Source organism: Rhinolophus sinicus, chromosome 16, assembly GCF_057876585.1.
Source record: "Rhinolophus sinicus isolate RSI-liver-muscle chromosome 16, RSI-T2T, whole genome shotgun sequence".
NCBI lineage: Eukaryota > Metazoa > Chordata > Mammalia > Chiroptera > Rhinolophidae > Rhinolophus > Rhinolophus sinicus.
Window position 1 is genome coordinate 165,206,055 of NC_142516.1, and position 17,011 is coordinate 165,223,065.

General features: G+C 41.1%; 1 protein-coding gene across 1 annotated transcript; it reads right to left on the reverse strand.

The window, feature by feature from the left end:
* Positions 1 to 3,439: 3,439 nt before the first annotated feature.
* On the reverse strand, positions 3,440 to 12,159 carry CLN5 (CLN5 lysosomal BMP synthase). Its single transcript, XM_019738173.3, has 4 exons — positions 11,740 to 12,159; positions 8,799 to 8,964; positions 7,882 to 8,107; positions 3,440 to 5,564 (listed from the first exon to the last, which is right to left on the reverse strand). The coding sequence occupies exons 1-4, from the start codon at positions 11,892 to 11,894 to the stop codon at positions 5,047 to 5,049; spliced, it is 1,065 nt and encodes a 354-aa protein (XP_019593732.3). The 5' UTR covers positions 11,895 to 12,159; the 3' UTR covers positions 3,440 to 5,046.
* Between the last annotated feature and the right edge of the window lie 4,852 nt (positions 12,160 to 17,011).

The following is a 17,011-nucleotide window of genomic DNA, read 5'->3' on the forward strand; positions in this document are numbered from 1 at the left end:
AATTATATAGTTATGTAAGTAGGATTTTCAAAAATTATAAAAGGAGCACCAGTGTACAGTTCAGCATAAACAGTAAATTTAAAAAAGGATCTATTTAAGTTCATAGTCATATTTTTGAGTAAATATTGTTCAGTGGACTGGAAAATTTTGATAGAAAAATGTCTGCAGTTTTGTGATTGTTAATTTGGTTAAACTAATATTTTATATTAAGTTACGTAGCATTTTTTTATTACTTATAAATAAAGGTAATCCATACATTGTAGAATCTGTAAAAACATTAAGTTTTGGGCTACATTTAGTTTTTTTAGATATTATATAAACTTTGATTCTGAGCACTAGTGCTTGTCGATAGTACCCTCCTAAAGGAAATTAGAAGTGATTTACCCCCAGTGGAATATATTAACGCTTGAAACCTTTACAAAGCATTTCATTACTTATGGACGCTAACAGTCTTACAGATCTAATCTATTTTTAAAGTAGATTACCTACCTAAGAATAAAGTAAAAAGTGATTTTCTACATAAATCATGCTTTTTAAAAGTGATGGTATTCTGGCCACATATAAATGAGAAGAAAAAAGGATGATCCAAACTTGGAAATTATTATAATATTCCCCCCTCTTACTAAATAGTAAAAAACTTTGTACAAGAAATACCTGTGTTAGTGAATGAACCTTTTTTCCCTTGAACAACTTTTGGAAAATGGATTTGACAGTGCATATTCAGTTCTAACCAAAGCTTTATTCAGAAATTTACTTTTTGTACAAATGGAATTATATAATGCTTGAAATACTTTAAGTCTCTTTATAAGCAAAATGTATAGCACTTAACTTGTTTATACTTGTAATCTATATGTTAAATGCTTTTATCAGTTTAAGAATAAAGATAGTTACTAATGCTGTTGTATTACAATTTTTAAAAACTACACTAGCCTATATACTTGATTTGAAAACAAGTTAAACTTAAATATTTATAGTTTAAGTTTCAAATCTATAATTGATGTTTAACATTAAATAACATTTATAGAATGGCTTATTTGAAGATACAAGATTAGACAAATGTAATCTATTCTTGAAATAAGCTCTGATGCTTAAAGTGATAGTAAATTAAAAATTGACCATAAAATGTAAATTTATTCCTCAAATTTTATTAAGAAAATGGTTATATTAAAAATAAACAATAGGTTCTTTCTACATTTAGAATAAGAATTTATAAAACAGATTATTTAGAAATAGAATTCTGAGACTTTTTGAACTCTGACAGCCTTTTTAGAGAGAAATGTCTTTATATCAATCCATAATCAGAACAGTTTTTAAACTATTGAAATTATCTCCTTTAACAGCTTCCCTAAAATAACTTCAGTTTACTTTGGTAATCTAGGCTATATTATCAAAAAACTGGCACGATCGAAGGTTAAATCAATTGATTGCATTTAAATAATTTATAGAAAAGCTTAGGAAGGGGGAGGGGAATTGGTGTGAAGAATGCTCAAGCCTGAACTAAGTCCTTCAAGAAGCTGTCAGTAATCTCTACCCCCATACATAGCTGGGAACAATCTTTGCAATCTAGACTCCAGCAGCAGTGGGGCTGGTTTTAATGTTACCAAGCAGCCAGAAAAAGTTTACCTGTTTGCTGACACCCTACTTTAAAAAGGACAGAAATAAGGAGCCAGCCCCGTGGCTCAGGCGGTTAGAGCTCCAGGCTCCTAACTCCGAAGGCTGCTGGTTCGATTCCCACATGGGCCAGTGGGCTCTCAATCACAAGGATGCCGGTTCAACTCCGACTCCTGCAAGGGATGGTGGGCTCCGCCCCCTGCAACTAAGATTGAACAGGGCACCTTGAGCTGAGCTGCCGCTGAGCTGCCGGATGGCTCAATTGGTTGGAGTGCGTCCTCTCAACCACAGGTTGCCGGTTGGACTCCTGCAAGGGATGGTGGGCTGTGCCCCCTGCAACTAGCAACGGCAACTGGACATGGAGCTGAGCTGCACCCTCCACAACTAAGACTGAAAGGACAACAACTTGAAGCTGAGCTGCGCCCTCCACAACTAAGATTGAAAGGACAGCTTGACTTGGAAAAAAAGTCCTGGAAGTACACACTGTTCCCCAATAAAGTCCTGTTCCACTTCCCCAATTAAAAAAAAAAAAAAGGACAAATATATAAAAAAACACAGAGCCTTTTTCTTCAAAGTAAATTAAGAGCTTATCCTTAGAATAATTAATCCAATAATATATGATTAACATCCTCTTGTTTTAAAAAGGGGAGAAAATGTAGAAAGCTTGCGGAGCAGGAGGCTACTTAGACAATAAAGGGTAAATATGAAGAAGATGAAGTCCACATCTTAAAGGAACTACTGCCCCAGAGAATTCATTGTCACCAGAGCAGATTATGAAACTGGATGAAACTTCCTAATGTTTTTTTTTCTTCTGATTTCTGAGGAGCCAGTTTTGATTGAGGGTTCCAAATCTTCAAAGTTTTTTTTTTTTTTTTTTTACCTTTTGACTATATTCCTGTACCTACAAAAATATAGATTGCCAAAAAAATGTATACGCATGACTTGTATTCATCTTTTGTTATTAGTACATATTGAGTATTACAATTTTAATACCGTTTTTTCCTTTCTTAAAATGTGTACATTTTTTTTTTTGGCACCCTCTATAGGGTATACTTACCTAATACTTCGCCGTAATTAACTAATAAGGATATATTTATTGTAAAACCCTAATATAATTCAAACTTCAATAACATTGTTTATCTTAGAAATAGAGGAAATTTGACACAACTTAACAGAAAAGTAGAAATCACATACAAGTTTTATAGTAATTCAAAAGTCCACAAAATGTAATTGGCAGATTCCTGCCTGGCCATGTTTTGGTTTCCCAACTCCCATTTTGAAACCATATTCTTGAAGCACTGCTACTCGAAAGCCCTACTTCATCTTGTAATTAGTTGACAGGTTTGGTAAGTTCTTAAGTACTCACTTACATGAATGCTATGCTCTCTGTGCTGTAGTCACCTAAGTCTAGGAAAAATGAAAAATCCTGAATGCTTTTGTAACAACTATCAGAATCCTAATTTAAAATTCAAGTTCCATGTACAGATGTCCTCAGTTGTCTTAGCTATGGAACCAAGTTCTGTGATTCACAATTAACACAAACTTGGCACACGAGTTTTTGCTTGGTACTCCAGTGCAGTTCTGTAAATCCAAAATCTGTTTTCCCAAGGATCCAGTAGCAGTTAGGATTGTCCAGCTTTAGCCACTAGATGGCGATAATGCAAAGAGCCAAGTTCTCCCTGTGTACTTGAGCAAGACTGAACCTAACTGCAGGTTTTCAAGCTGTCTGTATAGTAAAGGGCTGAGTTTATTTTCAGATTGTGGTAGTACCCATAGTTTTGCAAAATACAATAAAAATGAATTCCTAGACAGACAAAAGACATACAAATTATAAGCCCCAATTTTTTATTTTATTACATTCAACAGAAAATCACTCCAACAAGTTGCTTTAAGTTTTTAAATGCTTGTTGTCATTATCTGTACTTATCTCCTACAGGCCATAACATACGGTGTTAGTAACACAGGACGCAGGCACTGTCTGAGGACCACACTGAGGCGTGCTGAAAAGCTGGCTTGACAGTGCATCCCCTTTAGTCAGGAGAGGCTGGTTGAAAATGTGGCTCCGTTACCACTAGCTGGGTAGCTGTGGAAAGGTCACGTAACCTGTCTAAGCCCCAATTGACTCATTTGCATCAGGTAAATAGTATCTATACTTAGGCTTTTTATGAGAGCTCAATGATCATGTACTAACCTCTGAGGAAGCACTCAAATGTTAGTAGAAACTATATATTTGGTACAGTAAATATTAAACACTGGTTTTCTTTTCCACTGGTCTCTGCTTCATCATCTTACTGGTGTTCTTTTGTCCATGAATAGAAACACTGTTCATGTGTTCGGTTGATCATCAAACACTTAAAGGTCCTCCTAACCCTGTTTGATGGCCCAGTGGAAGCACAGCTACTTGGAGATCCTTGACAAACGTGTCCTCTCTCTGGGCAGTTTACCCTCTAACATGAAGCTGGCAGCTTTCGTGGGCGGAGGGAGGACTCCAAGAACAGTGAGGGAGTCAGAGGGCACCTATTCACCCAGATGTATCTGCAGTCAGATGCTTCCCCGCCCTACAAGTTTGAAGAACTACATAAACACTGTGCTGCCAGCTCAAAGTCTAGGTGGTTCGTTACAAAACCCAGGAAAGGCTGGCATGGAAACATGAGGCAAGATCATGGATGGCAGTTTGTTCTTTAATTAATCATCATAGCTACCATTTCTTGTGACCTTACTATGTCAGACATACATGGCTTCAGTTGTTACAACAATCCTGACAGAGAAATCATTTTTGAGATAAGGAAACTAAGGTTCAAAGATGTTAAGATGCTTAAATCACACAATGCCACTTACTGGTTCGCTCTAAAAGGCTAGCCAGAAACTTGTGGTCTTCATCAATGTATTTACTACATCTGGAAGCACAACCGCTCTAGCTGTGGTGTCCAAATTAGTCTTTAAGGTTAAGTGAATGGAACAAAAACTAACAGTACAGTTTCAAAAGTTGTAAGAGCTGTAAAGTCAGTCTAAACTACCAAAAAGTACTTAAATGAAAAACCTATAAGTACCATACCAGAAGAAGGTATCCCCCACCATGAAAATGTCACCGAGGGTAATTTTAAAATCTTGGCACACTTTAAAATCTTGGCACATGGTATCCACAATTTTAAAATGTTGGGTCCAAAAAGCCTATATAGTTGATATAAACTATAATAATGCTCTGTATTAACACAGTCTTGGAGATTAAATCAAGATCATGTAACGTGCTCACTTTGGCCAACACTGTAAGAGTTTCAACTTGCCAAAACAATTCCTGAGATAATTATGCAGCAGTTCTGTCCATCTTCGTTTTACCTTTCTGCCTTACCGAAGAAAGGCCTAAGAAACACAAATGTAAAAAACACTTCCTGGAAAACCGAGCTGCTGGTGGTAGAAGGAAAAAAAGCAGTAGAATTAAGGTTTTATAAACCAGAGTGTCTTGTTTCTGTTATATAAAGGGATTTCTTCGTATGTTATTTTAATAAAAGGGAATTTCATAGGTAAAAACCAATACTCAAAATTATAAAACAAATAGAAGTGTCTGTGTATAATCACTGCTTCAAAAATTTGCAAGAGATTCAACAGAAATTCTTTAGTTGACAGATGTGGTTTGAAGGGGTAATAAAATCTTTTTATGGCTAAAGCAAGAGTCTTGTTTCCTGTTGGCCCAAAAACAGATGTTTCATTTCCCAAATAAGTAGGTTCTCCACTGTAAAGAAATATTCTTGTGTAGTTGGTTTCTATCTTCTTGAACTCTGCTCCAAGTTCAGCCAACTTCTTATACGTCCTTAACACAAATTTGGAACAGTCGTAGGATTCAAACCATGTCTCCGCCCCTTGTTCTGGGCTGGCTTGGACAGTCCATGTCTCATAATAAATCCCTGTTTCATTGTCCTGTTTTACCCACTTCGCCATTTTGTTAAACGTGTTACCTAGTTAAAAAAAAAAAAAATCGCTTATGTGACTATCAAAGCTAATCATGTTAGTTTAAAATGTTCTAACCAGATTAAGGCCATGAATGGACATGAATAAACAATAGTTTTTGAATTTCCAAACCCGTATCTCATATTAGAAATCCAAGCCCAGTCAATTTTTATTCCATTTTTCAAGGCACAAGATATTTTTGAATTGTAAACATAATATATAACATAATAAGTGATAAAGAAAAATCTTGTATACTAATTTTATAATCCCATAAAGGGATTTCTTCAGCTGTAGTCAAAAGCAAAATTATACACATGCAGAAGCCCTCCTTCTTTACCCCACTCAACAAATCTTGGATTCAGAGGCAAAAGAGAAAAAGCAAGGGAAACATTGTGGAAGAGTTTAAGAGCGAGCGGGTCAGTCAGTGTAAGAGGCCCTGAGCGGGGTGAAATGCAGAGCTTCCCTGTTGCCAAGCATGGTGCGTGGACAGTACGAATGGCTGCCTGAGGAACAGCTCCTCCAGAGGAGAACACCGTCTACTAAGCTGGTCAGAGGAAGCTCTGTACCCATCCATCCACCGTGACTATCCGGTATGTCCTCCCTGTACTTGCACCTTTTGGGATACTACTTACACCTTTCTCTCCACCACACAAATTCTTCCAGTGAATCCACTAAAACGGGAAATGTTTTTGGCCAAGTTTATGGACTATACGGACTCCTAGACAGCTAATTCTCTCTCCTACCACCTTGTACCAGAGCAGAAAAACCTCTCGAAATGTTAACACTGTGCTTTGCACAGATATACCCTCATCTGGGTATTTATAATGCCTAAAATAAAAGGGCTCGGCCCCAACATTTCACTTTGTCACTGTGTGCCCCAATTTGAGTTCATAAACTCAGTACTTCATGTACTATAAAAGAATAGAGTGGCTGCCTTGATCAATTTTTACGGAATTAAAATTGTGCAATAATTAAAAAACCTGTTTTCTTACAACGAGGGATACTGTTCCTAGTTTTCTTCAACTTGGAAAAGCCAGTGCTGTAATTAAGAGACAAGCATGCTTCAAAACACTATTTTATAACATGAAAAAAGGTCAATGAACAGGATTAATCCCAAGGCAGACGGATAACTTAAAAGATTTAAGTACTGGAATATCACAAACCTACAGAAACTAGTGATCACTTGTTCATATGTTCACACATTTATGTCAGAAGGAAGGACTGTCAGATAATGAGGTGGGTGGAAACAGAAATGAGAGATGTGAACTGGCCTAGAATGAAAGAAAGAGTTGCTACTTACTATGCCAAACATTGTTAAAACAGAGGGACTTTTACATTTGTTGGGATGGTTTGGGGCACATCAATGAGATAGAAGGAAATAGCATGGTGCAGTTAAAAGACTCAGATTTAAGAGACGCCAGTGCGATTCCTGGTTCTACATCCAGCTCTGTGACCTTAAGAGACAGGTAAGTCCTGCCACCTGGCTGAACCTCAATTCCTTAATTGTAAAAAGAAGGGCATCTTACCCTCCCCACTGAACATTCTCCACAATGCTTTGTAAAGAGCTCTACAAGTGGAAAGCATGGTAATTTTGAGTCCTGTGATTCACTGAATAATTCCTATCACAAACAGTGCTTTCATTATGATTCCATTTTTTGGAGAACAACAGTTTATAATGTAGAGCTCTATAAATGATGTGCGCAAACTCCCTACCTCTAAAAGCAGTGGTAGCCTCAGCCCCAATCTACACACGAGGCAATCAGTCAATGAGGTAAAATGTGACCAAGGTCGCGTAACCAGTTTCTGAAAAAAGTTCTGCTGAACAACTTTCTTCATCACGAACTAAATGCAACTTTACTGTTTCGGCAACTTTCAAATATTACACATCCAAAAGAACAAAAAATCTCAAAAGATAAAATATTTAAATTGCTCAAGAGTCCTCAAATAAATAAGATCCTGTATGTTTTGGGAGGCAATGTAGCAAAGTGGTTAAGAAAATGGCCAATAGGGCTTGACTGCCAAGGTTGTAGTCTCACTTCCTTAGTTGAGAGATTTTTAACTCTTTGTTCCTCAGTTTCCCCATCTGAAAAATGGGGAAAATAATAGCAACTACCTCAGGACGGTTGTGATGATAAATGACGTGATTTATGTATGTCAGAACACTGCCAGGCCCAGAGTAAGTCCACGTGAGTGATAGCTATTATTTCTCGACACAAAAACATTTTAGTTTATCATCACTGAAAGCTTCCCAGATACACTTAACTGTTCCTTCAATCAATTATTTTTTTCAGGTACATCAAATACTGCCATATTTTTTCAACTTACCTGATATGGTTGCTACTTGAACTAATGTCCCATTTTCCTTCCAGTGATTATCATCAATTCCTTCAAAGAAGCAGGCAGCTCCTTGATTACACCAGAAAGGGGCATTCATTTCCGGTCGGAGATGGGGAAATGTGCAGTTTCCAAGTTGGAAAAGTTCATACCATTCCATGGTGTAGTTCTTGCCAGTTAAAGCACTCCTGAATCCAATCGCATCATGCATAATTTTCTGTGTAAAGACCACACATGTATAAAAGTATCTGTGAGGTCACCACTGGTCCAGGAACCAGGTGAGAGAAAATATGATGAACCCCAACTGCCTATCAAGTAGAACAACTGCTCAGCTGTCCCTTCATGGCGCTATTCTTGTTTGCGCTGCGTGGCTCCTCAGATTCCAGGCCCTCACCCTCTCTGGTTTTCGCCACTGCAGCTCATTTCAATAGGAAGGACATATGCTACGTGGACATGTTCATAATTTCCTTACATCTTAGAATGAGTACAAGAAGCCTCCATGCCACAGTCCCAGGAAGGAACTGTATGTGCCACCCAGGTGATGAGAGGTTCCATGGTGAGCTAACCTGGGAAAAGTGCATACAGCAGGGCCTGGAAATGAAGACGTGCTTCCTGCCTGCCTTGCTCCTTCCTCTGCACGTCCTCCCTTCTTACTCTCTAGCAGCTGGATACAGGAGTTGGGTTTGGATTCGGAACATTAAAAGGGATTAGAGCAATTGCATTTGTTATTGTCAGGATCACAAACCCTGATAATATTTTTTTTTGACTACTCATTTTAAATACATTAAGAGGAAAACCAATAAACATGATCTAAAATCAGTCATTTGAATAGTGACTATTCCCTCAAATGCAGTCAATAATGACATCGTTTTATTAATTAACATTGTAAGGTCAAGACACATCCTTACCAAGTGTCCCAGGAGGTCTCCATATTTAAATTCCCATACTGGGGCTTGTAACCGAAAGACGTCAACGACATCATCATCCTTCAGAACTGGGATAGGTGAGCCCGTTGGACAGAAAGTATACTTAGCTTGACAATAAGGATCTGGTGCCGGACGGAAGGAAAATCGTCTAATAAATAAAAAGAAACCATCAACTTAGATTCTAATAGGAATTTGGTTCTCGCACATTTTAGAATCCAGATTTTCAGTTCACTGTCAATAACATTTTTAGAGAAAACATTCAAAGCTCAGCCCATAGCGTATAAATATACTTTATGTGTTATCCTGTGAACAAACTCCAATGATGTATTTAGTAGCAAATTACATATTAAAAGCACTTTGATAAATGCCTACTTCCCTGTTCCCTGATCCCACTGTGAGAATTTGGAAGACGGGAACCATATCTTAAAATGTTTTATAGCTCCAGCTCTTATTTAGTAAACAAATATTTACTGAATAAAGGAATATTTTTCAAATGATGCTTAATTTCCCAAACAGTCCATACACTAAAATTATTCAAAGATAATTATGATTAAAAAGAACATATTTTCTTAATAATTAACCAACATTCCTTAAACCAATATTTATTGAGGCTCTACCCCATATGTGTAGGACATACTAGGAAGAAGGGAAACAAAATTATAATGATGTTCCCTTCCTCAAGGAGCTCTGGGTGGGGGCTGGGAAGACGTTAAATAATGAAGCGCAGTGTGGTAAGTGCTAAATCAAAGAAATATACAAAATCCTATGGGCACAAGAGAGGGATAAATTTTTACCTGTGTGGATGGGTGGGGATGGGGAGGGCAAAGAAAGAGATGAAGGCCAGGTCTAGGTTTTTAAAATACTTTCGGAGGTTAGGACAGAAAAGGAGAGAAAACACCTACTACGTATTATAAGACAAGCACAGCATGTTGGAAGATTCTCAGGTACAGAAGATTGGCATTTAGGCTTTAAGGTAGGAGTGGTGAGAGGAGAAGCAGGCAGGGACTTTTACTGCACTAACACAGTGAGAACCACAGCCCCCGAAGTCCAACAACTGGGAGGTCTGAGCCCAAGAGTGAGCTTAAAGAATTTTAAGAAGCAGATCTGATGTAACTGAATTTGCTATACAATAAACTTTATTTCATGAATTAGAAGAGTGTGGGGAGAGAGGCCAAATTAAGTCTGAGAGGTCAGTGAGGAGGACTGCAATAATGCAACAAGTAAAAAAGGCAGCCTGAGATGGCCACGGCGACAGGACTAAGGTTGAATTTTCAGCTCAACAGACACTGGTCACCATCTATACTAGACATTGGGAGACAAAGATGAAAGAGAGAACCACGCTGCCTGTATCTGTCCTCTAAGAAGCCTATATCCCTAAGGTCGTAGCCGGATCTATTGTTTTACAATCCTAATACAACAAGAAAAATTTCTCTTTTACAAAGTTAACAAAATCTTGATGTTAACCAAAAATATTAACGACCTTCCCAAAAACTTACGAGATTTAAATATACTTACCTGTTATAGGTGCTTACCTGATTTAAATAAAAACATAACTATATATATATAGGTTTCACCTGCCCACAGCAAAATATTTTAGGTCAAAGGTCAAGGTAATTTCTAAAGCGTAATTTGTGAACTTAAAAGGGATACATTTTATTATATTCAATTTATGGGATTAGATGGAGACATATACTTAATACTCGAAACTTAAACATAAGACGTCATAGTCAGTGTCTTGCCCTTATGTCAAATGGTTTTGGATTTACAATCTCTTCCTTGTTTTATTGTATATTTAATGTTTACTTCTTATGAACATTTTATTAAAATTTTCCAGAAAACCAGCTTCAACCCCAAACTTCTCTTCTCATGTGTATCAAGCAAAAGAAGGAAGTGGTGTAAACCTTATACAGTGAGCAGAATACACTAATATCCAGGTTTGACAGTAGCTGGCATGTACTAGATTTAATCCTCCCAACAAACCTGAGGTAAGTGCTACCACTTTCCTACTTTCTGACTCAGGACATATGGGCACAGAGATATTGAGTAACTTTCCCAAGATCACACAGTTAACTAGTCAGGGGTGGAGCATGATTTGATCTGCAGCAGTCGGAGCCCAGAACTCGCTCCGGACCACTAGGTTATCCTGCCTCCCATCTCACTATTTCGTCATCCAAAATAGCTGCGCGTTTTCAAAGCTGCTGGCCTTCCCCCTGCTTGATGTTGACACAGTTTTCTTTCTGTGTAGCCATCTGACAGTGTCAGGCCCTCTAGATACTGTTCTAGATCAAAGGCTGCAATCAGCTTCACAGGTTTGCAGTCTCCGTCCCTGGCTTAAGACCAGAGTCCTACCTCCAGGCTAAAAATAGTGGACAAACGAGGTCACCAGGCTTCCTGGTTTGCCCGGGGTCGAGGGAGCGGGAGATTCCCGGGACACGAGACTTTTGGTACCCAACAGGGGAAGTCCCGGCGAAACAAGGCGAGTTGGTCATTCTGTAAATTCTACCAAAGGTTACTACGCACTCATGATAACTGATGACAGTGCATGACATACTAAATGCGAAACTAGGTCTCCCCACACTATTCAGCCTAAAAGTCACGCGATAAAATAGCACTACTCCCTTTTTCTTCCAGAATTCATGTCAGCCCTAAGCCTAGGTCACCTCGTCATTGGCTCAAGTGTCCCGAGACGAAGAAAGGCTCCAGAACGGCGCGCAACAAGCAGCTGCCACTCCCGAGCTCTCAACTTCGTTCTACACAGCCTTAGAGTCGCCTGGCGCCGCCTCCGCACGGCCGCGTGACCCGGAAACAAGGCCTGCGTTGGGGCGCGGGTCCCCCCACTCCCCCCCCCCCCCCCGCCGCACCGTCCCCTCCGACCCCGGCCAAGCACGCGCCTGCACGCCCCGCCGCGCCCGCGCGCACTCACTTGTAGGGTACCGGCCACTGGCGCCGGGAGGGGACATCCGCCGCTGTCGCCAGCCAGAGCAGCGCTAGGGCCCAGAGCCAAGGCGCACCCCGCAGGGCCGCGCCCGCGCCGCGATGGCCACCGGCCCCTGGGCCAGTGTTACCCGCCTGCGCCATGTGGTGGCTCCCGGTGCTACCGGCGCCTCCCGAGCCCGGCGACCGCGGAGGGCCAACGAGCGGAGCATGCGCGGAGCCACTTCCCCGCCCCGCGCGCACCCGGGACACTGGCCTCCCTCGGCCGAAGGGTCCGGCCCTCTGTCCCACGCCCGCGCCGAATACTCCGTCCCTCCCGGCGCCACATGCGTTCCTATGCGTGAGGAAGCAAGGCGGCGGTTCTTGGCGCGGACTTGTCCTCCCTTCTCCCTGGCGACCAGCACTTTGGGGGCTTCCAAACTTTGCGGCCCGGAAGGCGCTTGGGTCCAGGACCCCAACGCTCTCCTTCGTGCCTTAGGGCCTCTTCTTTCTCAGACAGATTTGTAATGCCCAGGTCTTCTCGCCTCACGTCTGGATTTAAAGATCATCGCTTCCTTGGAGCTTCTTCTGACCTTCCCGCCCACCCCCAGCCTCCCAACAACCACGAAAACCAAACCAGAGGAACAAACAAATCCAGCTTTGGGCACCTAGCTGTAGGGAGCTGGAGCATTAAGGGTTAAGAAAATGTAACTTCAAGCAGAGTTTGGGAGGATGGCTGAGGGAAATTCCGATAAGCATAAAAAACAAACAGACACCTGCTGTTCTGGGGATGAGAAATTACCAAAGAGATAAAGACAGTCAGGGCCAAACTTTGAGAAAACATAACTAATCTGTACTTGCTGCCTCAGCTGCTCTATGTAACCTTCTTGTTTCTGTGTGTATAAAAGAAAGCTGGCTTCATGATAAAGTTCAAAGTATGAGAGAAGCTAAACCCTTGAAATTTGATGCAGCTCAGGCTGCCTCTGAGTTTGTTGATGTTCTTAGGAGTGTTTTGCCCTCTATGCCTTATATTACCCATTCTGTTATAATATTTCTTACATTGGACATCTGTGTCTGTTTGGTTCTGTGCCTACTCCCCATCCTCATCAGATATTTCATCAGCAGGATGTTAGACTTACGAGCTGACATCCATCAGCTTGAGCTTAAGGCAAGCAATAAGCTTCTCTCTCCTGTGCATTTATGAGGGACGGGTTAGTCAACGACGGGTAAATACTTGGGAGCCGCTTCAACACCTAAGACAGGGCTTGTATTAATAAAATATGAGTACCAATGACGGGTAAGTTGAGGCAGGCGTCCTAAAACACCTAAGACAGGCGCCGTCACCTCGCCATCCTGGCTGGATGGATTTTGTTCCTATAAAATAAAAAAGGGGGAGATGTGGGGAGCCATGGTTGCAGTTAACTCTGAGCCTTAACAGAATGGCTTGGTTTATACTTAACCTATTTCCTCCCCCTGAAGCAATTGTCTCTGCCTGCATCTGGAGAGTGCTTGCATGCTGCTCAGGAATGTGGTGAGGGTGGCCAGTTCCCAGAACAGAAGGCTGATGCCTATCAGGGCAATTGATAAGATAATTACATATGGGAGTTTCAGTAAATTTTGTGTCTCCTGTGTTAAAGTTAAAGATTTACTGTTAACTAGGTAATGCATTTTTGTGCTTGCTAAACTGCACGTCCACAGAAGGTATAAATTCTGGGGACAAAATAAACTCAGCGTCTCCAGGATCACTGGGGTCCGCGATCGCCATCATCAAAGTGTGAGTGCCTTCTTTCATTCCCACTCCCCTTGTCAGGAACCGTTCGACTCGTGGCGGCTGGCCCACCGCACCTAGCACAGAACTCTTCTTACCCCGCACCACTGGGTCCAAACTAGGTGATAGCACACATTTGAGTGAAGGAGAATCTTTCTTTGGAGTGGCGAGTGCAATGAGGAAGACAGTAATGGGGGTGTGGGGACAGAGCCAGGAATGGTTTCCAGGCTCTGGGCCTCACATGGAAAGGTGCTGGCTCAGGTAGTAAATGGCCATCAACTGTGATTGGATGGCCATCAGCTGTGGCTAGTTGGCCGTTAGCTGTAACCAGTGAGCCATTGGCCACTAATATAACTGCAATCGCTATGCTAGCAGAAAATGGGGGCTAGCAAGAAGATGGTGGCTGAGCTAGCAAGCAGCGGAGTGAGGGTTGCGGATTGTGTGGCTCCTGTTTCCTGTTTCTCCAACCCAGCCACCAGCGAGACAATAGTGGTATGACTCCCCTACCTGTGGCTCTGTGGGTGTTCCTTTTTGGCCTCACCATGTCCTGCGTTCTTATGTGGGGAGCAGGACCAGAGACCCCTGCCTGACAGCCTGCACGACAGGGGGAATGACTTGTCCTCACCAGACCTGAGTCAGTGATAACAATGGCCAACAGTAACAATATATAGCCCAAGCCACTACTCTAAGCGCTGTATAATGCACACCCCCTCCCAACGTGTTCTTCCTTGCTTGGATCTACCACTTAAGTGGGGAGGAAGATCCTACATTACTCTCTCTTGGACCTGTCAAGCACCTCAAGGAAACAATGGGATCAACCATCCTGCTTTATGGCCTACCATGCTGTTAGGCACAGATCTTGACGTATATCTATAAATAGAACATCAAAAGCGTTGCCACTTACAGTCATTTGTTTCACAAGAGCCCAGCCTGCTAAGCTCTTAGACCAGAGCTTTCCAACACCTTCACTTTACCCACAACACAAGTGAACCATCATATTTGTAATTATATTGGAATAACTGAGATGGCTGCAATGGCCAGAGTTGACCACCACGACTTGTGGGTGGGTGGAAGGGGGGTTGGTAGTGTCAGTGGCTTCCCCACGCTGGCCAGGCCTTCTGAGGGCTGATGGCAAGTAGTTCTCCTCCCTGCTTCCCATACTTTTGCCCATTTGCTGCACCAGAGAGGGGAGCTCTGGGGGTTCAGGCAGGACTCCATTTTAACACCCACTTATCTAAGCATTTAGGTGGCTCCAGTCCTAGCCCTCCAAATCCCACTCCAGTTCAAAATCATCTAGGCTAAACTGGCCTCTTCTAAGACCCATTCAAGATGAGAGGGGAACACATCCTAACCAGGAAAGCTGAAATGTAACGTTTGAAGGGCAGCTGCAGGATTTGGTGTGGACTAGCGCTTAAGCTTGAGCATGGCTTAAAACTAAAAGCAATGTTACAGCTTTTACAAATCATGGGACCATGCACTAGAGGGCCACAGTGGAATTTCCCATCCTTCTCAGGACTTCCCAGAGCTACAAAAGTAGGCTTCAGATCGACCTTGGTGGATGGTTGGGATCTCCTCTCCTGGGTCTGAAGCTCTAATGGTGAGAAAGTATTTCCTCATATGAGCCCTAACTCGGTGCCTGAGTTGCTCCCATCTACTGTGGTCTGGCTCTGCCTTCTGTTCCTCTTGGCTATGACTCCAGCAACCCAGGCTAAAGATGCTTGCAGATTCTTGTTGCCTGATCCCTCATTGCACTGGTTACTTCTCTCTACCCCGGTTGTTGTTAAACCTTGAGGGCCCATCCATAGACTGAATTTTAACCCAGTTGGTTTCCCTTGAGTCCTTGCCCAGTTAGTCTGAGGCCACTATGAAGGAACATTCAAGTAGTGTGATAAAAGCAGGTTTATCAACCATTGCAATGTGGGAGATTGCACACCAGAGGAACTGTGTGGCGTCTCCCCAAACAAGGGAAAAGATAGATTCTGAGGTAGGGTGGGGTTTAGGTGAAATTTAAATGAACAGTATTTTGGTAGGCTCCAAGCAAAGCAAGGCTGCGTGTCAACACGCAGGGTCAATGTGTAGTCTACACTACAAAGTGGACCCAGGGTCCTATTTCCTTGGAAACTATGAAGTTAAAGTAAAGGTAGAATTTTGTGTCTGTCTAGGGACCCCTTATTTGAAGCTCTGTACCTGGGTTGTAAAGGTTGTACATTGAGGCTGCTTCTCTGTCAAGCAAATGAGATTCTCTGGACAAAGGTAAGATATTTCATTCTTACTATAATAATAATCATATGATAATAGTATATTAATAATAATAAGAAGAATTTCATTCTTACTATAAATATAATTTAAAATGGCAAAGTCTCTCAAAGTCTTTAATTTTAGAGAACAAATTTTCTGAGTGAGTCAGAAAGTAGGAGGTTTTCAGAACTGAACACAACACTTTGGAGAGAGAGAGAGAGAGAGAGAGAGAGAGAGAGAGAGAGAGAGAGAGAGAGAGAGAGAGAGAGAGAAAGAGACAGAGTGAGCAGGAGGTTGTTATTGACACTTTACAACTCAATTGTGTTACTGTGTTTGGGGAGAAATATTGTTATCTGCTAATTTTGCAGCTGGTTTTTATTTGCTGTTTTTTCCAGGTTCATGATTGGCAGGGCAGATTTTTACAGTCCAAACTAATTTTTTCTGACTTAAAATCCGATGGTTTTTAATTATTATTTTAGACATTAGAAAACATTAGTCTGAGAAGGGATTTCACCAGGCTGCCAAAGAAGCCCAGGGAACACACAAAAAAAGGTTAAGAGGCCCCTGCTCTGGACACACTAATTTTCTGCACTAATTTTAATGCTAGAGGTTAACAATATCTTGATGTTAATCAAAACATTAACACCTCCCCCTTTCCCCCAAAGCCTATGAGACTTGGGTACAGTTACCTGTTTTACAGATGCTTAACTGGCTTAAACAATACATCAACTATATACATATATAGGTCCTATGTTCAGATTTTTATTGGCAGTTTCACTTACCTACAGCTTAATTTATTTTAGGTCAAAGATAATTTAAAAGAACAAGTGTGAATTTAATAAAGTTAAAAATTATAATATTCACTTGAAGGAATTACAGGGGTTATTTACTTAATATGTAATACTGTGAAACAAACAACCAACTATGGAACTATATTGGTTAACACCTCACCCTAATCCTAAATCAAGTAATTGTAGATTTCACTCTTTTACGTGTTACATTAAATCTCTTAAGTCTTTACAATCTTGTACATATTTATTAAATATATGTTTTATTTCTGCGGTGAACAGTTTATTAATATTCTCAAGAAAAGCAGCTTCAGGATGAAAACTTTTCTTCATGCATTCAAGCAACATGAAGCAGTACCTACCATTCAGTAAGAGGAACTACACTAGATTTTGACACAGCTGACATTTGCAATATTTAATCCTCCCCACACCCCTATGGAAAGGGTGTTATTTCTACTTTCAGATTGAGGAAATAGAGGTACAGAGAT